The sequence below is a fragment of the Mesoplodon densirostris genome, chromosome 11 (assembly GCF_025265405.1).
Source record: "Mesoplodon densirostris isolate mMesDen1 chromosome 11, mMesDen1 primary haplotype, whole genome shotgun sequence".
In the NCBI taxonomy this organism is placed as follows: domain Eukaryota; kingdom Metazoa; phylum Chordata; class Mammalia; order Artiodactyla; family Ziphiidae; genus Mesoplodon; species Mesoplodon densirostris.
Genome location: NC_082671.1, coordinates 98,863,104 through 98,886,103, shown reverse-complemented (window position 1 = coordinate 98,886,103; position 23,000 = coordinate 98,863,104). Strand labels below are relative to the sequence as shown.

General features: G+C 36.9%; 1 protein-coding gene across 1 annotated transcript in view; it reads left to right on the top strand.

Annotated features, from left to right (window-relative positions):
• PTPRQ (protein tyrosine phosphatase receptor type Q) overlaps window positions 1-23,000 on the top strand; it is a 208,795-nt gene that overhangs the window by 39,349 nt on the left and 146,446 nt on the right. The window contains exons 15-17 of the mRNA XM_060113113.1: window positions 337-519; window positions 875-976; window positions 4,842-4,962. Of these exons, the coding sequence (XP_059969096.1) occupies window positions 337-519; window positions 875-976; window positions 4,842-4,962 (406 nt within the window). The remainder of the gene's footprint in view (window positions 1-336; window positions 520-874; window positions 977-4,841; window positions 4,963-23,000) is intronic.

The window sequence follows — 23,000 nt, the reverse complement described above, 5'->3', positions numbered from 1 at the left end:
AGCCTGCGCGTCTGGAGCCTGTGCTCCGCAAAGGGAGAGGCCACAGCAGTGAGAGGCCCACGTACCACAAAAAAACAAAACAAAACAAAAAAAAACACATCCTATAAACATTATTCTGTAGAGTTGTAGTATGAATTTTCTTTGAAATGAAATTTGTCTTAAACAGTTGTAAGTGCTATAATTTACCCATATTTTATTGCATTTAGGATGTTTATTATAATCGGACTCTAATGAATGTTCATGTGTACATATCCTTATCCACTGGAGCGAAAACTTCAGCAGAATGCACTATTAGGGTGGAATTATTTTATGTATGTATATTTTTATTTTTTTCAGTGCCTGATAGTGCACCAGAAAATATTACTTACAAAAATATTTCCTCTGGAGAGATTGAGCTATCATTTCTTCCCCCATATAGTCCCAATGGAATTATACAAAAATATACAATTTATCTCAAGAAAAGTAATGGAACTGAGGAAAGAACTATAAATACAACCTCTTTGACCCAGAACATTAAAGGTAAAAATATATATAATATTGGATATTTACATTTATATTGACAGAATGGCCACAAAATATTAGCTTGTTGTTATATTAGAAATGGTAAGTGTGATTAGCTTTATACAGGGTGTGACAATTCTGGCCTTCTGGTAAATAAACTAGAAGTTTATGGCAGGTCATATGAAAGACTACTCTAAGTCAGTTCTTTTCCACATTTTTAAATATTTTGTCTTCATAATAGGAGTTACTATTCCAAGAACTACATTTTCATTTAGTTTTTACTTTTGAAAGAGTGTTGAGGCATTTCATAGTTTGCTTCTTGCATATAATTAAGGGACATTTTGTAAGTCTTATCTATTTTATTTCTATTTAGGACTGAAGAAGTATACGCAATATATAATTGAGGTGTCAGCTAGTACACTCAAAGGTGAAGGAGTTCGGAGTGCACCCATAAGTGTGCTGACTGAAGAAGATGGTAAGTATAGCAGTGAATAGTGATATATTTTGAATCCATCACATTTCAAAAAACATGTATACAGAATGAAGATATAAGAATTCTCCAACCTTGGGTAGCACTGTGTGCTGCACCAGCTTTATACAGAGATTTCATTGTCATGGTTTAAAAGAAGCTTGCAAAGTCAGATTTATGTTCAGTAAAATCAGATATAAAATGCATTTTTTTTATTCTGAAGTCATCCATGCTCTGTAAAAAAAAATCAGTAATATTTTTTTCCATGGGAATTTTTAAGGCTAAAATTTTGGTGTGAATAGCTTGAACATCAATCAGTATATGTTATGACTGTGTTTTTCAACTTTAACATTCTTAAAAATAGACATTTACATAAGTTTTATAGTAGATTCTGTTATGTCAACCTGCAACATTTTTTATTGGTATTAGGATTAGCTTGCTAATGACTTCAGGCTGTTTTCCAGATTTCTCTACATAATTTGCCAAGATGCTATTCCTGAATGTTAATAGCCTTAATATTGAATATTTAAGCATACATTTTCCTAACCTGAATAAAATCGTCTTTACTACTGAGACCACTTTACAATAATACTTCACCAAGTTATAGGCATATATCATGCTAAGAAAATTACTTTTGAGAGATATATTTGGGATTTGGATTTACATTTTATGTTTTTTACATTGGGTATTTTGAGACTTATTTTTCTTCTGTAAAAGAAAGTCCCATTGCGAAGAGGGGTAGGTCTGGATGTGTTTGTAGAATATCTTTTTGCACCCTCTCAGGTTTCCCCAACTTCACACTAAGCTGCACTCTGTGGTTCAGATTCTAGTCATTCACTAGGACAAAATGTATGTTACTTACTTCCAGAAGAAGGAAGGCTTTTCTCTGCATTTTTCTTACTTTACTCCAAGTAATGAAGTCTTCAGAAGCCTTCTTCCCCCATTTCAGGTCCCTCTATGTTTTCCCCTCCACCAAAATATTTCACCAAAGCATCCTGGTAAGGTAATCTACCAGGGTTAGAAACTGGTAGATCTTAGTTTCTTCCCCCAGTTCTAGAAACTTAGAACTTGTTGCCCCAGTTTCTAAGTCTTCTCATGGGTTAGTCTTCCTTAGTTATTGCCTCTACTTTCCATGCTTGTTTCTTCAGCAAAACTCAACTGTCCAAATTTTCATTTTTTTCATAGATTCTTCTTGCTCTCAAAGTGAAAATTAACCAAATAAAAAAGTTCTCCCAAAGAGACCATGGCTAAAGGCTAGGGAAGAAGGTTAACTCTCCTTCTCTCTTAGGTAATGGCTAAGAAAGATGTATTAAATCATTTTAACAATGCCCTAATAGACGTAGTACCCTCTTTATTTCCAATCTAATGAAATAGTCCCTATAGTAAGAATCCGAGGTCTTATATGAAGGACCCTAGACCAGTAGTGAACATATATTTTGAACAGGCAGAGTTTATTACCACTCAAATCAATAGCTGCAAATTATACTATGCATCCAAATTACCTGGGCTGTTAAAAATGCAGAGTCATGGTAAACTTCCATCTAAGTCCTTGGCCCAGTTATTGATATAATTGCTATGGAATAGGGTGAAGAGCAAGACCTCTTTTAAAAAATTATAGCAAATCTAGAATGGATAAAGGCCTGAGAAGCTTTGCTTTATTGGGTAGTAGGAGCTCCTTGCTTTCATGGAGCTTGAAGTTCAGCAGAAGAGATCTAAATCTGACAAATGTGTAGACAGGTAATTTTTATTATTCTAATTACTGGTTTAAGTGTTCACCAGGACCAAAAACAAGGAATTTTAGCTACTCTGAAGCATCCAGGAAAATGTAGCTGATTAAGTTAGTTTAAACTGTGACCTGAAGACAGACGAATAGAAGGAGGGTGAGGGATAGGAAAGATCATGCCAAACAGAGTAAGTAAGAGCCTTAGGAAGACCCTTATCTATCCTCATATGCTCTGTCTTGATGACTTGGATAGATTGCAAAAGATATTGCATTTATTTAATCTAATTTTTCCAATTTCATTTTTTAAAACTGCAAATCTGAATACAAAGGTTATTTTAACAAATGCTTAAATGATTGAAACTTAGTCTGCTATAGTAGATATTCAGTATTTTATTTAAAAAGACATGTTAGGGCTTCCCTGGTGGCTCAGTGGTTGAGAGTCCGCTTGCCGATGCAGGGGATGCAGGTTCGTGCCCCGGTCTGGGAGATCCCACATGCTGTGGAGCGGCTGGGCCCGTGAACCATGGCTGCTGAGCCTGCACGTCCGGAGCCTGTGCTCCGCAACGGGAGAGGCCACAGCAGTGAGAGGCCTGCAAAAAAAAAAAAAAAAAAAAAAAAGCATGTTAATTACATTTATTTAGCAATAAAATGTTTTACATAAAAAACCCCAAGAATATATTGAAGACTAAATATAAAACACCAAGAACTGATATTCCACATAAACATCTTAAAGCATATTGTAGAAGAAAAATGCTTAGTTGCAACATATAATATTCTATATCAGTACTAGTTTTGATTAAAATTCTTTTTTTCCAATAATAAACAAAAGTTAAGTTTTGCAATGATATTCAGAAAAAAAGTATTCTAGGGTTTTGTTTTGACAGATGAAAGAGAGTTCTTGCTTAGGGGTAATTCATATCTTGGGAAACAGACATCTCCAAATGATATATGGATTCTTGTGATAATCAATATTTGTTAGCATTTTTATTATAGTGCCAGTGAGAATACCAACTGAAAATATAAATTAGCTGTCACTGTTATTCTATAGAACTCATAAAGCTTTTCTCTGCTCAATAAATTTGTTTTAAAAAACTGTTGTTACCAAAATAATGAAAACACACACGTATGTGTACACTATAGTGGAGGTTACTCAGAAAATCAGAAAGAAAATATAATAATTCAGGCAGCATTTTCTCCAAATTATTGGAAAAAGTGATTTGCACAAATACTAATCTATAACATTGTTCAAAGATCTGAATAAATTCTCAGAATTTCTATTAGCTATGAGTCCACTTTCCATGCATAACTAAAACAATGATCAAAATGGTAGTAATTTATACCCTTTTACATGCAAAAAATTGTGTTAATATTCTAAGACATTACTATACTGTCATACAGGAGCTGAGAAGTGCCATTCTAAATGTTTTATCTAAGTGGAAATATAAACTTGCTAATTAGCTTACAGCAATTTTTTTAGTGTTTATTCAATTCAGAATGGCTAAAATATTTAAATCCTTACACTATTATAGCATAATTAGAAGTAGACCCTAAAATGTCTCTATTCTTGTTTATGTGCTACATTGGCATTTCCTTTGTAACGCATTCAGTTTTGAAGACTCAATGAACAGATTTTGATATTATTTTGCAGTTTAATGACACTACTGAAATTGAGGAATGTAGTTTTCATTTGTGAGGTCTGTCATTTTAATTGCTCTCACAATGTTATACTTATCACTTACCCACTTCTTGGATGCGTGTTTTTTTCCCCATCTCTTTTTATTGTTTGTGGAGCTCTTTTATTTTATATTTATTCACCCCAACCAATAGTTTTATTTTTATTAAAGGCTGATAATTTACCAAGATGTACTTGAACAGTAGGTAAATCACAATGACATAGCCCTTGTTCTTTTTTTCTCATGAAATATTTTTTTCCATTGAATCACAGAAACAGATGTTCTAACACCACCATGCAAAATCTTCTTTTATCATCTCATTTTGAAAGTAAACAGTCTCTCAAGCCCATGGAGAAAGGCACTGTACCTGATTCATTTACCAGAAAGTTCATAATAAAAATTTTGTGCATTTCTGTTTTAACTTTTTCTTATATATGTTTAATAAAATGCACTATCACATATTCTAACTTTTCAGCTCCTGATTCTCCCCCACGAGACTTCTCTGTAAAACAGTTGTCTGGTGTCACGGTAAAGTTGTCATGGCAACCACCCCTGGAGCCAAATGGAATTATCCTCTATTACACAGTTTATGTCTGGTAAGAATGTTTTTCTTTTTTGGAAATAGTTCTGAGAACAAGTATTAATCTGTAACATAATAGGAATGCAGTTTTAAAATTTCAGATTGTGAAGGTACATGAGGAATCTGATTATTAATAGGCTAGTTAATATGCCTTTATTAAGAAACAACTTTTTCCTACATTACATAGAGGTCTAAGCACAGTCAGACAATGATTTTTGTAACCAAAACAAAAAAATGTGTATTATGTGCAGTTATACTAAAATTCTGCTCTTCAGAGTCGTGGACTGGTCAGCTTATGTGAATACAAGTGAACACAGAGGCTTTCAGTTTTACTCCAATATTCTCTATGTCACTGTCTCTTTAAGTTTCCTTGAGCAGAATAATTAAACTAAAATTTAACTAAAGGATATTTCTCCAGAAATCTATTATTTAAGGTCAATTTTCCATTGAAATGTAAGCAATATATTTATTTTTTACTGATCACCTTTACCCTAATTGCCTATTTATGAGTCAATCATGGAAAAGACGTAATCCTATAGTGCTTCTCATCAATTAACAGCATGGCTATATTGCTGCATGAAAGCTCAACAGATAAAAATGCTCACTTTGATCTAATAGAAATCCTTGTAAAAGGATTCACCATTCAATAACATATTTACTAGTGTATTTTAAATATTTCAACTCAGAAAATACAATTTACATAATGCTTTATAGAACATAGGCATTTCTTACTTGTGTATTCTTCACTTGGAAGGTCCATCATTGAGTAAGAGGCTATGGTGTTTTTATTTTTAATTTTTTATTATTATTTTTTTTTCGGTATGCGGGCCTCTCACTGTTGTGGCCTCTCCCATTGCGGAGCACAGGCTCTGGACGCACAGGCTCAGCAGCCATGGCTCACAGGCCTAGCCACTCCATGGTATGTGGGATCTTCCCGGACCGGGGCACGAACCCGTGTTCCCTGCATCGGCAGGCGGACTCTCAACCACTGCACCACCAGGGAAGCCCTATGGTGTTTTTAAAAAGTCTATTCTTCTCTTTCCTAAATTAAGATTTTTCCCCCCAATGCCTGTTTATACCCTTTGCATACTGCTCCTTAGGACATGTCCTGTATTCTTCATTGCCTGATTAGTAGTCATTTTGCTTACTCTTTGGCAAAATTGGGAGTGACATGAGGGATGTTAGTGGGAAGAGAAGCAGTGAGAAGAAGGTAACCATTCCCCTCTATTACCCGACTCATTCATTTATCAATTCAGTTTTTCATTCTTTCATTCAATAATATTGATAGAGTATCTATTTACCTGTGAACAAGGACCCTGCCCTCAAGGAGCTCATATTCTAAAGAGATAAGTGGATTATATACCCAGAAATTTAAAAATGAGGGGAAATCGGGGTAAAGAGGGCTACTTCTCATAGAGTGCTTTGGAAGTCCTCTTTGAAAAGGTGGCATTGAGTTGTGGTCTAAATGCCAAGAAGGAGCTTCTTGTCAAGGGAAGATCTGCAGGAGGAGGGAACATCAACCGCATAGGCTCTGTGGGGGACACACCTGTCGTTTTGAAGACCATAGAGGAGGTCAGTGTTGCCGGAGAGAGAGATACAGAGGAGAGTTATCCTGGAGAGTAGGAGGCCAAAAAAGGTCAGGAGCTAAGCCAACGTAAGGATTTTGTTTTCATTTCAGTTGTAATGGGACTTACTAGAGAATTTCAGGCACCTTGGATACTTTATGGAGAATGAATTGCAGGAGGTGAAAGTGTTAACAGAGTTACTAGGTAGGAGATTACTTTAGGAGTCTGGGCCATGGATGATGCTGGGATGAAGGAAAGAAGTGGGCAGCTTTTTATAACATTTAGGAAGAAGAGTTGATAGGATTTGGTGAATGGATTGGCTGTGAGAATGAAAAAAAAAATCAATGGAAACAATGATGACTTCTAGAGTTTTCTTTTTCTTTCTTTTTTTTAATGTTTATTTATTTTCTTATTAGTCATCCGTTTTATACACATGAGCGTATACATGTCAATCCCAGTCTCCCAATTCATCACACCCCCACCCGTCTGCCGCTTTCCCCTTTGGTGTCCATACATTTGTTCTATACATCTGTGTCTCAATTTCCACTCTGCAAACTGGATCATCTCTATCATTTTCTAGGTTCCACATATATGCGTTAATATACGATATTTGTTTTCCTCTTTCTGACTTACTTCACTCTGTAGGACAGTCTCTAGATGCATCCCTGTCCCTACAAATGACCCAATTTTGTTCCTTTTTATGGCTGAGTAATATTCCATTGTATATATGTACCACACCTTCTTTATCCATTCATCTGCTGATGGGCATTTAGGTTGCTTCCATGACCTGGCTATTGTAAATAGTGCTGAAATGAACATTGTGGTACACGACTCCTTTTGAATTATGGTTTTCTCAGGGTATATGCCCAGTAGTGGGATTGCTGGGTCATATGGTAGTTCTATTTGTAGTTTTTTAAGGAACCTCCATACTGTTCTCCATAGTGGCTGTATCAATTTACATCCCCACCAACAGTGCAAGAGGGTTCCCTTTTCTCCACACCCTCTCTAGCATTTGTTGTTAGTAGCTTTTCTGATGATGCCCATTCTAACCACTGTGAGGTGATAACTCATTGTAGTTTTGATTTGCATTTCTCTAATAATTGGTGATGTTGAACAGCTTTTCATGTGCTTCTTGGCCATCTGTATGTCTTCTTTGGAGAAATGTCTATTTAGGTCTTCTACCCATTTGTGGATTGGGTTGTTTGTTTTTTTAATATTGAGCTGCATGAGCTGTTTATATATTTTGGAGATTAATCCTTTGTCCAATGATTCATTTGCAAATATTTTCTCCCATTCTGAGGGTTGTTTTTTCGTCTTGTTTATGGTTTCCTTTGCTGTGCAAAAGCTTTTCAGTTTCATTAGGTCCCATTTGTTTATTTTTGGTTTTATTTCCATTACTCTAGGAGGTGGATCAAAAAATATCTTGCTGTGATTTATGTCAAAGAGTTCTTCCTATGTTTTCCTCTAAGTGTTTTATAGTGCCCAGTCTTACTTTTAGGTCTCTAATCCATTTTCAGTTTATTTTTGTATATGGTGTTAGGGAGTGTTCTAATTTCATTCTTTTTTTTTTGGTATGTGGGCCTCTCACTGCTGTGGCCTCTCCCGTTGCGGAGCACAGGCTCTGGATGCGCAGGCTCAGCGGCCATGGCTCACGGGCCCAGCCGCTCTGCGGCATGTGGGATCCTCCCAGACCAGGGCACGAACCCGTGTCCCCTGCATCGGCAGGCGGACTCTCAACCACTGCGCCACCAGGGAAGCCCTCTAATTTCATTCTTTTATATGTAGCTGTCCAGTTTTCCCAGCACCACGTATCGAAGAGACTGTCTTATCTCCATTGTATATTCTTGCCTCCTTTGTCATAGGGTAGTAGACCATAGGTCGTGGGTTTATCTCTGGGCTTTCTATCCTGTTCCATTGATCTATATTTCTGTTTTTGTGCCAGTACCATATTGTCTTGATTACTGTAGCTTTGTGGTATAGTCTGAAGTCAGAGAGTCTGATTCCTCCAGCTCCATTTTTTTCCCTCAAGACTGCTTTGGCTATTCGGGGTCTTCTGTGTCTCCATACAAATTTTAAGATTTTTTTGTTCTAGTTCTGTAAAAAATACCATTGGTAATTTGATAGGGATTGCATTGAATCTGTAGATTGCTCTGGGTAGTATAGTCATTTTCACAATATTGGTTCTTCCAATCCAAGAACATGGTATATCTCTCCATCTGTTGGCATCATCTTCAATTTCTTTCATCATTGTCTTATAGTTTTCTTCATACAGGTCTTTTGTCTCCCTAGGTAGGTTTATTCATAGGTATTTTATTCTTTTTGTTGTAGTGTTAAATGGGAGTGTTTCCTTAATTTCTCTTTCAGATTTTTCATCATTAGTGTATAGGAATGCAAGAGAATTCTGTGCATTAATTTTGTATCCTGCAGCTTTACCAAATTCATTGATTAGCTCTAGTAGTTTTCTGGTGGCATCTTTAGGATTCTCTATGTATAGTATCATGTCATCTGCAAACAGTGACAGTTTTACTTCTGCTTCTCCAATTTGTATTCCTTTTATTTCTTTTTCTTCTGTGACTGCTGTGGCTAGGACTTCCAAAACTATGTTGAATAATAGTGGTGAGAGTGGACATCTTTGTCTTGTTCCTGATCTTAGAGGAAATGCTTTCAGTTTTTCACCATTGAGAATGATGTTTGCTGTGGGTTTGTCATATATGGCCTTCATTATGTTGAAGTAGGTTCCCTCTGTGCCCACTTTCTGGAGAGTTTTTATCATAAATGGGTGTTGAATTTTGTTGAAAGCATTTTCTGCATCTATTGAGATGATCATATGGTTTTTATTCTTCAATTTGTTAATATGGTGTATCACATTGATTGACTTGCGTATATTGAAGAATCCTTGTATCTCTGGGATAAATCCCACTTGAACATGTTGTATGATCCTTTTAATGTGCTGTTGGTTTCTGTTTGCTAGTATTTTGTTGATGATTTTTGCATCTATATTCATCAGTGATAATCATCTGTAATTTTCATTTTTTGTAGTATCTTTGTCTGGTTTTGGTATCAGGGTGATGGTGGCCTCATAGAATGAGTTTGGCAGTGTTCCTTCCTCTGTAATTTTTTGGAAGAGTTTGAGAAGGATGGGTGTTAGCTCCTCTCTAAATGTTTGATAGAATTCGCCTGTGAAGCCATCTGGTCCTGGGCTTTTGTTTGTTGGAAGATTTTTAATCACAGTTTCAATTTCATTACTTGTGATTGTCTGTTCATATTTTCTATTTCTTCCTGGTTTAGTCTTGGAAGGTTATACCTTTCTAAGAATTTGTCCATTTCTTCCAGGTTGTCCATTTTATTGCCATAGAGTTGCTTGTAGTAGTCTCAGGATGCTTTGTATTTCTGCAGTGTCTGTTGTAACTTCTCCTTTGATTTGAGTCCTCTCCCTCTTTTTCTTGATGAGTATGGCTAATGGTTTATCAATTTTGTTTACCTTCTCAAAGAACCAGCTTTTAATTTTATTGACCTTTGCTATTGTATTCTTTGTTTCTATTCCATTTATTTCTGCTCTGATCTTTGTGATTTCTTTCCTTCTGCTAACTTTGGGTTTTGTTTGTTCTTCTTTCTCTAGTTCCTTTAAGTGTAAGGTTAGATTGTTTACTTGAGATTTTCCTTGTTTCTTGAGGTAGGCTTGTATAGCTATAAACTTCCCTCTTAGAACTGCTTTTGCTGCATCCCATAGGTTTTGGATCGTTGTGTTTTCATTGTCATTTGTTTCTAGGTATTTTTTGATTTCCTCTTTGATTTCTTCAGTGATCTCTTGGTTATTTAGTAATGTATTGTTTAGCCTCCATGTGTTTGTGTTTTTTACGTTTTTGTCCTTGTAATTCATTTCTAATCTCATAGCACTGTGGTCAGAAAAGATGATTGATATGATTTCAATTTTCTTAAATTTACTGAGGCTTGATTTGTGACCCAAGATGTGATCTGTCCTGGAGAGTGTTCCGTGTGCACTTGAGAAGAAAGTGTAATCTGCTGTTTTTGGATGAAATGTCCTATAAATATCAATTAAATCTATTTGGTCTATTGTGTCATTTAAAGCTTGTGTTTCCTTATTAATTTTCATTTTGGATGATCTGTCCATTGGTGTAAGTGAGGTGTTAAAGTCCCCCACTATTATTTTGTTACTGTTGATTTCCTCTTTTATTGCTGTTAGCAGTTGTCTTATGTATTGCGGTGCTCCTATGTTGGGTGCATATATATTTAAAATTGTTATATCTGCTTCTTGGATTGATCCCTTGATCATTACATAGTGTCCTTCCTTGTCTCTTGTAACATTCTTTACTTTAAAGTCTATTTTATCTGATATGAGTATTGCTACTCCAGCTTTCTTTTGATTTCCATTTGCATGGAATATCTTTTTCCATCCCCTCACTTTCAGTCTGTATGTTTCCCTAGGTCTGAACTGGGTCTCTTGTAGACAGCATATATATGGGTGTTGTTTTTGTATCCATTCAGCCAGTATTTGTGTTTTGGTTGGAGCATTTAATCCATTCATGTTTAAGCTAATTATCGATATGTATGTCCCTATTACCATTTTCTTAATTTTGAGGGGGGTTGTTTTTGAAGGTCCTTTTCTTCTCTTGTGTTTCCCACTTAGAGAAGTTCCTTTAGCATTTGTTGTAGATCTGGTTTGGTGGTGCTGAATTCTCTTAGCTTTTGCTTGTCTATAAAGCTTTTGATTTCTCCATCGAATCTGAATGAGATCCTTGCTAGGTAGAGTAATCTTGGTTGTAGGTTCTTCCCTTTCATCACTTTAAGTATATCATGCCACTCCCTTCTGGCTTGTAGAGTTTCTGCTGAGAAATCAGCTGTTAACCTTATGGGAGTTCCCTTGTATATTATTTGTCATTCTTCCCTTGCTGCTTTCAATAATTTTTCTTTATCTTTAATTTTTGCCAATTTGATTACTCTGTGTCTCGGTGTGTTTCTCCTTGGGTTTATCCTGTATGGGACTCTCTGCACTTCCTGGACTTGGGTGGCTATTTCCTTTCCCGTGTTAGGGAAGTTTTCGACTATAATCTCTTCAAATATTTTTTCAGGTCCTTTCTCTCTCTTCTTCTTCTGGGACACCTATAATGTGAATGTTGTTGTGTTTAATGTTGTCCCAGAGGTCTCTTAGGCTGTCTTCCTTTCTTTTCATTCTTTTTTCTTTATTCTCTTCCACAGCAGTGAATTCCACCATTCTGTCTTCCAGGTCACTTATCCGTTCTCCTGCCTCAGTTATTCTGCTATTGATTCCTTCTAGTGTAGTTTTCATTTCAGTTATTGTATTATTCATCTCTATTTGTTTGTTCTTTAATTCTTCTAGGTCTTTGTTAAACATTTCTTGCATCTTCTCGATCTTTGCCTCCCTTACTTTTTCCGAGGTCCTGGATCCTCTTCACTATCATTATTCTGAATTCTTTTTCTGGAATGTTGCCTATCTCCATTTTATTTAGTTGTTTTTCTTCGGTTTTATCTTGTTCCTTCATCTGGTACATAGCCCTCTGCCTTTTCATCTTGTCTGTCATTCTGTGAATGTGGTTTTTGTTCCACAGGCTGCAGGATTGTAGTTCTTCTTGCTTCTGCTGTCTGTCCTCTGGTGGATGAGGCTATCTAAGAGGCTTGTGGAAGTTTCCTGATGGGAGGGACTGGTGATGGGTAGAGCTGACTGTTGCTCTGGTGGGCAGAGCTCAGTAAAACTTTAATCTGCTTGACTGCTGATGGGTGGGGCTGGCTTCCCTCCCTGTTGGTTGTTTTGCCTGAGGCAACCCAGCACTGGAGCCTGCAGGCTCTTTGGTGGGGCTAATGGGGGATTCTGGGAGGGCTCACACCAAGAAGTACTTCCCAGAACTTCTGCTGCCAGTGTCCTTGTCCCTTGGTGAGCCAAAGCTTTCCCCTGCCTCTGCAGGAGACCCTCCAACACTAGCAGGTATGTCTGGTTCAATCTCCTATGGGGTCACTTCTCCTTCCCCTGGGTCCTGATGCTCACACTACTTTGTGTGTGCCCTCCAAGAGTGGAGTCTCTGTTTCCCCCAGTCCTGCTGAAGTCCTGCAATCAAATCCCACTAGCCTTCAAAGTCTGATTCTCTAGGAATTCCTCCTCCCATTGCCAGGTCCCCAGGTTGGGAAGCCTGACGTGTGGCTCAGAACCTTCACTCCAGTGGGTGGACTTCTGTGGTATAAGTGTTCTCCAGTTTGTGAGTCACCCACCCAGCAGTTATGGGGTTTGATTTTATTGTGATAGCACCCCTCCTACCATCTCACTGTGACTTCTCCTTTGTCTTTGCATGTGGGGTATCTTTTTTGGTGAGTTCCAGTGTCTTCCTGTTGATGATTGTTCAGCAGTTAGTTGTGATTCTGGTGTTCTCAAAAGAGGGAGTAAGAGCATGTCCTTCTACTCCGCCATCTTGAACCAATCTTAACTTCTAGATTTTTGCATCAAAGGGTGATAGCTCTGAGATTTTTGACACCATTTTGCTAAGTTAGAAATAAACTTGAAAGTGAAAAAAATTAATGAAAATGAGAGTCAAGACTTTTCTGGCTGGGGTTCCAGCCCTACACTTGTGAGAACAATGTCATTACTCTGTACGCAGTTATCGCACAGCAATCATGCTGCGTGGGTTCAACTCCCCAATAGTGCTTTTTCTCTCCTTTGATATCCCTTTTCTGTCTCTCTTTCTAAGATGGATTATAGATACAGGGGAAGCTCACTGAAAGTAGGATGAGGGGATCTCAAGTCTGGGATATGGTAGCTCTTCTCACCTGGCTTTTGGGAATCATCCTGGGACCCATCTCCCATCATAGCTTCTAGTTTCAAGGTTTTTATTTTCTGTTTTAGCCTTGATCCAGCCTCGGGCTTATTCTAGTGCCCTGGCTCTCTCAGCGTGTCTGTCTCAACCCTCAGGTAGCTAGATGCTCTTGGTTATTTTCTCTGAACCAATCTGTAGTGTGCAGGACTGGGAAGGTGACTTCCACACTGTTCCCTAGCTCTGGATGGTCGGCTAGAAGAGCCCTTAGATCTTACGGGGATATAAGTAATTACTGGACATAATTACTTACTAGACGTAAGTAATGCCATATGGAAGACAGAGATTTTCTAAGAGGTTTGCCATTTTCCTTTCCATCCTGAGAAGAAGGAGCTCTACGCTGGTATTTCCTTCACTAACCTGTTTTCACCACACTACCCTCAACTTAAGATCCCAGGACACTTCTGTCTGAAGGTTTTGTCCTGTTCTTTCTCTCACCTTTTCTTAGTGGAACAAAACTTTTTCTTGTTCTTGACTGTTGAAAGCTTTCTTTCTGCATATACTTCTTCCTTTCTATACCATGACTTATTATAAAACTTTACGGTCTAAAATCATGCAGGATTGACTGTCGATGTGGTAAGAGAATGTAAAAAACACTTTTTCCTCAGTAGAACTTGGCTTTATCTTACACGCACGCACACACACACACACACACACACACACACACACACACACACACACATAGGGAGGGAGAGGGCAAGAGAAGAGAGAGAGAGACAGAGAGAGATTGAGATACTATCTGCTTCAAGATCTGGTTTGTTAATTGCTGTATCTGGAACAGAAAACTTCCTGGCTCATAATTGAAGCTAGATATTTGTTGAATGGATGAATGAATGAAGAATATATATATATATATATATATTTTTTTTTTTTTTTTCTTTTTGTGGTATGTGGGCCTCTCACTGCCGTGGCCTCTCCCGTTGCGGAGCACCGGCTCCGGATGCGCAGGCCCAGCGGCCATGGCTCACGGGCCCAGCCGCTCCGCGGCATACGGGATCCTCCCAGACCGGGGCACGAACCCGTATCCCCTGCATCGGCAGGCAGACTCCTAACCACTGCGCCACCAGGGAGGCCCTGAAGAATATATTTTAAGAGTTAAAAACTTAATATAGACTTACTAGCTTTTCATTTCTGGCATAAGAGTAGTGATGCTTTTCCAGACAACGAATACCTTCAGTTGAATAGAATTAGGTCTTATAAAGAAAAAACAAAGAAGGAAAACACCTTAACATGTTCAAGAATATTATCTATAATAGACTGAAATATATAAATGGTAATCAAGTATATACAGAGATATTTTTAAATTTCTAGCATCTTCTTCCCTAAGATATCTGTTGGAACCACTGTAGTTAAAGGGATAGTCATAATCCTAGGTTCTTTCGTATCACTGTCACTAATCACTAATGCTTTTTTTGAACTCTTGCTGTATCAGTTTTACTGGAGAGAATAGGAGGCATGTATAATGGACATGCATTCTGAGTCAGAGAGACATAGGTTTGAGTCATGGCACTGCCACTAAATTATCTGTGTTGTTCTCTTAAAATATTGTATAAGTGGTGGCTATCTTTATTAGCAGAGTTCCTGTTTCAGGGGTCCATATTTCTCTCACAGTTCTCAATTTCCATTATTTTAGTTCTTTCTATAACTACCAACTTCTTTTAAAAAAAACATCTTTGGATATTTGCTGTTTTCAATATGTCTGCAAATTGCAGGTTACCTGTTATATTTGTTATACTGGTGACTCCTCCCTTTGTCATGAGTATTTCTTTACAAAATAGCTCATGAGGGTTACTGTGCAATCATTTTATAACCACTGCTATGTGAATCACATTTGATTTGTAGATGACGTGTTCAGAAATCTTCTTTAACCCATTGCATTTTATATAAATTTATTTATTTATTTATTTTTGGCTGTGTTAAGTCTTCGTTGCTGCTTGCAAGCTTTCTCTAGTTGCTGTTAGTGGGGCTACTCTTTATTGCGGTGTGCGGGCTTCTCATTGCAGTGGCTTCTCTTGTTGTGGAGCGCGGGCTCTAGGCATGCAGGCTTCAGTAGTTGTGGCGTGTGGGCTCAGTAGTTGTGGCTCGCAGGCTCAGTAGTTGTGGCACATGGGCTTAGTTGCTCTGCGGCATGTGGGATCTTCCCGGACCAGGGCTCAAACCAGTGTCCCCTGCATTGGCAGGTGGATGCTTAACCACTGTGCCACCAGGGAAGTCCCAACCCATTGCATTTTAAAATAATGTTTTCTTTTAAAGTTTGCTTTGTGAAATAACTTTTGTCATCTAAGTAGCACTTTTTCCTCAGTAATACTGGTAAATTATGTTTATATGGTTTCAGATGAGAAGCAATCCTTTCATTCCTAGGGCGGCCACCATTAAATAAATGAATTTCTACTAGAGCCCTCTAAGCTTATTCTTTTAATACACTTTGGGTTGAGGTGTGGTATTCTAGTAGACTGATTAAACAACTTATTTATTTATTTTATAGTTGAATTCAACTTGGATTTGTTTAGCAATTTATAATGTCAGTAAAATTTAACAGTAGTTTTCTTCTTTGTTTATAAAAATTTTAAGTGAATGGCTCATAAAAGACTGTGGAATGAAAGTGATGCTGAAAATTCTAGCTTATATACAAACCCTGGCTTTTAAATGTTTCTTGGTCTTCTTAGTAGTTGTTATGAGAAGTAACTTTGAATCAGTCAGTCTGACAAATGTTTATTAAACTCTGTGGGGAGATAAAAAATATATAGAATCTTAAAATGATTGTAGACTAATTAGAGATAAAATATGCCTGTGTGAGATAACTTAAAAATACTTGCTGAGCAATATATTAGGAAGTCAAAACAGTTTTACTGCAGCATTTTATTAAATGTCACTGGTCAAATGATTTCCCCTGTAGCATAAAAGCTTACCTTTGGAAATGGCTTTCATTATGCTAAAAAGATATGCATAGTCCTATTTCTTCCACTTTTCTGAAAGATTTTCACTCTATTAAAACTACCTAATGGTTTGAACATATGATATAGATCAATAATCAGAATGGGAAGGGGGCTATTTCAAATTTCCTGAGTTTACCTCCCATTTGGAATGCAGTTGGTAAAGGCAGATTGATAAGTCAGGAGAACATCTCAGTGGGAACAGTATATGAAGGCTTGGAGGCAGCATGAATGAACTGTGCCAAGAAGTTGATAAGTAGCCTTGTAGACATGAAATAGTGGGGCAGGATTAGGATGGTGGGCGATACAAACACGGGTGGATGGAGTGGTTGAGTGTAAGGGTGCTTTTGATTATTTAACCTGAGGTTTCTAGTGGGATATTAAGAACTCTGTCTCAGCTCTTTTTTTGCTAATCATTTTCATGAATGACTTAGATGAAGCTTGGGTACCGAGGCGACAAGCAGGCTATTAGTAGGCCACCCATGCTTTGCTGGACCAGCAAACTGTTAATAAATTCTGAATAGAATTCTGTCAGTATAGTGAGTAGATATCTAGTGAAACTTCAACTTCCTTTGTTTCTTAAAAAAATCAGAATTCTTTTGCCATATTCCCCATGAAAATAAATCAGCAGGAATTAAATAGAGGTGGTCTTTAGGTGGAGCATTTGCTTTGCAGTTTACCTCAGTTCCCACCACACTCTGTTTTAAATTCAATCATTTTAGTCATTTACTTTGCCTTTGTGGATCTTGAGTTTTTATACCTCCAATTTCAGGGGTCTTCTCATCCCATTTGTGAAATGTACAAAGCTAGGAAAAATTGTGATTGGAGAACAAAACATCTTGGAGAGCTAAAGAAAAGGACTCAAGAGGGATAGTGGAGTAGTTAACATTTTGGGACAAATGCTGTGTTTGGTTTCTTACCTGTTTTCCTACTTGTTTTTCATGACAAAACCTTAAAGAATATTATCACCATTTTATAGTTGTGGAAATTAAGTCTTGATGAGGTTAAGGAGCTGATTAAGGTTACAGAACTAGAAGATGACAGAACCAGGATCATAACCGGATCTGTATTACTCTCAAATCATGCTTTCCCCAAATCACTAGGAGTAAGTGTTATAATTGCCCTTTGTTCTAAAAACTCAACAGTATGCTTATAGGCTTGGGGAAGTCTTAGTTTGATAACAGCATTTGTGATTAAAGACTAATGGAGTTATAATAAATTAAGCTTAGTGAGTCAACTCACATGGCATATTTCTACCAAAAAAAATCACTGGCTTGATATTGGTCTTCATTAGTTCATGGACTTTATCCCTTATGAGAGCGTGATCATACTGTTTTATGTGTAAACCAGTTGAATTACTGGTCTTCACAGTTACAATGGTAAATGGATAAAGCAAGCTTGTTCAGCAAGGAGTGATGATGATGGTGGAAATACTCGAGATCAAGGCATATGATAAACTATTAAATAATGGAAATAGGTGTTAGTCAAGATTCTTTTAGTTTCCAATGATTGTGCCCAACCTAAATTGGCTTAAGCAAAATAATGACATATTTAGCTGAAAAGTCCAGGGGTATACTAATTGGATGTAGAAACTCAAATAATTTCATCAAGTGTGGTTAACAGCAAGAAGCTTGGTGTGGGCAACAGCAAGATGGCCCTGTGTCTTGAGTATAATGGCACAGGAGGAAGGTGGGAAGAGATGAAACTGGAGGGGTGGACAGGCCAGATACATGGAGATTTGAGGCTTGAAGAAGGATCTCTCTCTCTCTCTCTCTCTCTCTCTCTCTCTCTCTCTCTCTCTCTCTCTCTCTCTCTCTCCCCACCCCAACCCCCGTGTGTGTCTATCTAGAGAGAGAGAAGAATGAATCTCAGTATTGAATGGGATTTTTAAATTTTATTTTCATCACTCACCCAAAGATTACACCCAGGAGAAAACATTCATAGGACTTTGCATTACTCTTGGAATAAAATCCAAATGCTTTATTTTGGCCTGAGGGATTGCGTCTGTCCTCAGGGGATGAAATCTTTCTCCTCCAGCTTAAGTACAGTCCCTCCTCCTGTCTTCTGGACCCTAATTCCTATGTTGGCTTCAAGAGGATGGTTTATAAGTGTATAAGTGAGCTTCAACCTCATTCTCCATAGTGGCTTTCTCCTCTAATCTTATAAATGTGTCTTTTCTGCTAAATGCAAACAAGCAAAACAAAGTCAAACCAAATCAAATGAAATCAACCAGCCAAGCAAATGATGACAAGAGGAATAAGAGTAACAATAAATGAATACCCTACTTTGACTCAGACTTTCTCTGAGATTCTAGTAAATCTTTAGAATCATAGAATATGCAGCTATTTATGCTAGTTTGGGATTCTTTGATATGTAATTATTAACCTACTGATTCAATCCATCTATGAAGAGTAAATATTCTAGAGTAATTGCAACATAGAAGACCAGTGTCATTGGGGTGGGAAAATTAGTGAAGTTGCTGGGTCATGTGAGAGAGAAAATGATTTGATAGAGTCAAGTAAATGCATGTTGAAATTCTTTATTTTGGGGAATGGTATTTAGTGAGTGAAAGGATTAGTGTAGAATATTTAGATAATAGCAGATTAAACTTTAAAAAATAAATTCATAGGAAGGTACAGGAATGGGTGTATCATCAGGCTAGATTGCCCACATGGAACAAAATATCAGATGATGAAGGTTAGAATTGAGACCATGACCTTTCAAAGAGTCTCATACCTTGTCTAGGAAACCATTCATGTTCACAGTTAGGGAAATGGGGAATTTTGTTTAAGTCTTTCCATATGGTTTTGATATTCATGGTTCCTCTTAGGCAGTTGTTGCTTAGCATAGTCTTGATGTGATAAGAAATGAGCAAAGGAATTGGTAAAGCAGAGCAAAGAAACAACTCTTAAGCTCTAGAATTTCCTTTATTCCCTAGATGTCAAAATGTGGCCCGTCTTTTGAAAAGAACTATAAATTAACTAGGAAATAACTTCATCTTAAAGACTCCATTAATTTTATCCCAATATGTTTTCTTGATGTTACCAATGAGTCTAGACAAACAGAAAAACTCCATCTTATATTTATTCAGAATAATTTCAAAGTCATTCAGATTCTTTTGATTTCTTAAATTCAAAAAGGCTTTAAAAACGTTCTAATGAGTTTATAAGTTAAATCAGTAAAATGATAGCACTGAAGACTCCCCAAGTTTTTTTTTTTTCCTCAGTTTGAAAATCTGCATTGCGTGGGAGGTTTGGCTGATTTTCTAAGTTATCTACTTTATAGGTTAAGTATTGTGTGACATTTATGGTCCTTCCATTTCCACACAGCTTATGACTTTGGATATGTAAGAGTTAGACCTGCTCTGTCAGGTGGGCCTTCTCTCTTCCTCTTCCCTCCTCAACTCCCTATTCTACCCTCAAACCTCACAAGCTTGCTTTCTAGTGAACAGTTTCCTGCATCTCTGGGGGCTGTGCTTTATTCTCCTTTTCTACTCTTTGGTCACAATTAATTTCCTCACTCATTCTTTCTCTTTTTCTTTGCTTTTAGCCACTAGGGGAAAAATTACTGCCCTTAAGGGGATCCCACTGTTATTAATGAATTGTTTTATAATTATTTACTGCTTTGTCTCTCTATTTTGAGGGTAAGGCCTGTCTCTTACTCACTTAATAGTTCCTGACATATAATAGGTGCTCAAAGAATTTTGCTGAATTTTGTTGAATATTGATTGTATATATATCATTACTAAATACAGAAGGAGTGAGGAAGATATCTATCTTTCTGAATTTGGAGCACTATCTAAAAGAACAGTGCCTCCTTAACTCCCCGACATATACTGTATTCCATTTAAAAGACTAAAATAAAGTATTTAAAAGAAAATGTATGAATAAGTTATTCCAAAACTTGGACTGCAAATGACCAATAAGATAATCTGTTTTACTCATGGTCAGAGATGTGCAAATTAAAAAAATGTTTCTGGTCAATTAAATTTGCAGAAATTAAGAAAATTAATATCCAGACAGGTGGTGAAAGTTTGCACACTTGCTGTGACTCCAGATAATAATGATTTATTAATTATCATTAAAATAAAAATTTTATAAAACCATTTGACTCAGTCACATTATTGGGAATTTAACCTGCAGAAATAAAAGTATTGTTATGGAAAGGTATTTGAGTAAGAATGATTACTGCATCACTGATAGTAATAAGAAAAAAAAGGAGAGAAACAACCTAAATGTTAATTTGTAGAGGGAAGGCTGAAGACATATGCTATATCCAAATTAGGCAACTAAAAAGAAAATAATGGTATAGATTATTGTTATTAACATGAGAAAAATCAAGATATAAAACATATATTTTTATAAATAGAGGGGCCTCCCTGGTGGCGCAGTGGTTGAGAGTCCGCCTGCCGATGCAGGGGATACGGGTTCGTGCCCCGGTCTGGGAGGATCCCATATGCCGCGGAGCGGCTGGGCCCGTGAGCCATGGCCGCTGGGCCTGCGCGTCCGGAGCCTGTGCTCCGCAACGGGGGAGGCCACAACAGTGAGAGGCCCGCATACCGCAAAAAGAAAAAAAAAAAACATATATTTTTATAAATAGAAATAAAATGCTGTAGTGGAACACATCATAATCCTATTAATAATGTTTTTAAACTAATAAGAACAAAACAGACATTTTTAAACTAAACCAGCTAAAACCGGGAGTAACAGCTGATTCCAGCAGTGTCAAAGCTGGGTTTCTTATGCATGGGAGAAACTGTAGGATTGCCCATGAGATGGCTCTTCAGAGAGCAGCGAGCTCAAGCCTTAGCCCAGAGGTTTCTGTGTGTTTCCGCCAATCTGGCAGCAGCATAAGAGCAAGGAGGGTGGAGTCAGATCCTTGGGAACAGCATCACTTCTCTTTCCTTTTCCTACTTCTGGGTTCTCAGTTTTATGGCAGACCATCTCTTATGTACCCAAGATACATTCTGAACTTGCACCAGAAGTTGAAGCTTCAATTGAAGATTATCTGTGCTTAGATATTTTTCTACCATAGTTATTAAAATATCAGCCACAACTCTAAACTACAAACACCAAACAGACAAGACATATCAGTATTTGAAAAATTTTTGTTAGCACTGTTTTGTCCCTGGAGATAAACTGGAGTAGATGTGGAAACTATACCTATGTATGCTGAGGTGGACTATTGAATTTGTTATTCAGATAATTTATAAAGACTATCTTCTTTTTACTGAAATATCCAGATATTTAAGACAAAATTTATGTTTGACCTGCATTTTCCAGGTAATTGCCTTGATTCTGTGTTACCTATGGAACATAATTGGGGCTTTTCTTATTGTAGGCAGATCCTTATCTGCACTATTTTGCTGTGAAGATCAGGGCAAGAAAGTAGTCATGCAGGCAGCAGATATTATTAAAAATATGCTTGAAAAGAAAGTTTTGAAACATATAATGCAATTAGGTTGCTTTAGCTAATTTCATAGCTTTAGAGATCTGAATTGGACTAGCTATACTGTAGTGTTCTCATGACCTGTGACCAATGACAGGAGTATGCAGTTGGGTAAAGTTTCTATGACAAGGCATCTTCCTCAGACTAATAGCCTAATAGCCACAGCATTAAGAGTTTTAAAAGGTTCTCTCCTATAGTCTCAGCAAAGTCAAAGAGAGAACTCAGCTCTCCCTATGGCTTCTGAAAAAGGATGTCTGATGAAACTCTTTCAAATTACTGAATAGCCTGGCTAATTCTGCCTGTCTCTAATCTCATACTCTGAATCCATATTTCTCACTATGGTAAGCTTTCCAGCTATTTTTCAGATAACCATACTTACATTTGGAGTGAGTTGATGCTTTTGTAATGGTAAAACCATGGCTGAAATGTATCTCTCTGTGGATATCCTTAATTCACTTAAAATCTGTTATTCCCCTTAATGATTCAAGGATTCAAATATTTCAGTGGTAAAGAAAATGCATTTTATGTTCAGAGGGAATATCCATTTACCTCTTGGATGCCTTGTGCTTCTAAAGAAGAAAAAAATGAGATTACATGAGATATGTATCTTTTCTGTGATATTACTCGTATTTTCGTATCTAAATTCTTTAGTAATTAATTTTATTGCTCTTAAAAATCAAAATTTCTTTTTAAAATGCATAGTTTTCAGTACCATTATATACATATTCATTCTTTAGATTCTAATCTATACCCAATTCTATGGAAACTGAATTAACATGACTGAAATTAATTGTAGTGCTGTATTACTTAGCAACAGTGTGCTCTTTAGATATTTCCCCGCTCTCCTGGCATTTTGGTACTTACTTGGAGAGTTGAAGTCAATATTTACTTTCTTTTCTGAAGTGATATTTCAGATACATTTAAGATTTTAATTGAGTGAGAGATGTGAGCTCTACTTTTTGCTTTCCTGTTATGTTATACATACATTATTTTAAATCTTGTTTCTAATTACATAAAGGATAACCCATACTCATTATTTTAGATATTACTATTCAGGTATTTATCATTTGAAATTGATTTGAATTGGTCTGAAGTAAATGTTACTTTTGTACAATATATGTAAAATGTGTTTGATAAATATATGGTATAAATTAGATTTTGCCAACACTTCAAAAGAACACATATTTGAACAACTAAAACATTGGTATGAAAAAGAATGCTGTAATTACTTTGAACACCCAGAATTCCTAGAGAGCCATTAAAATTAGT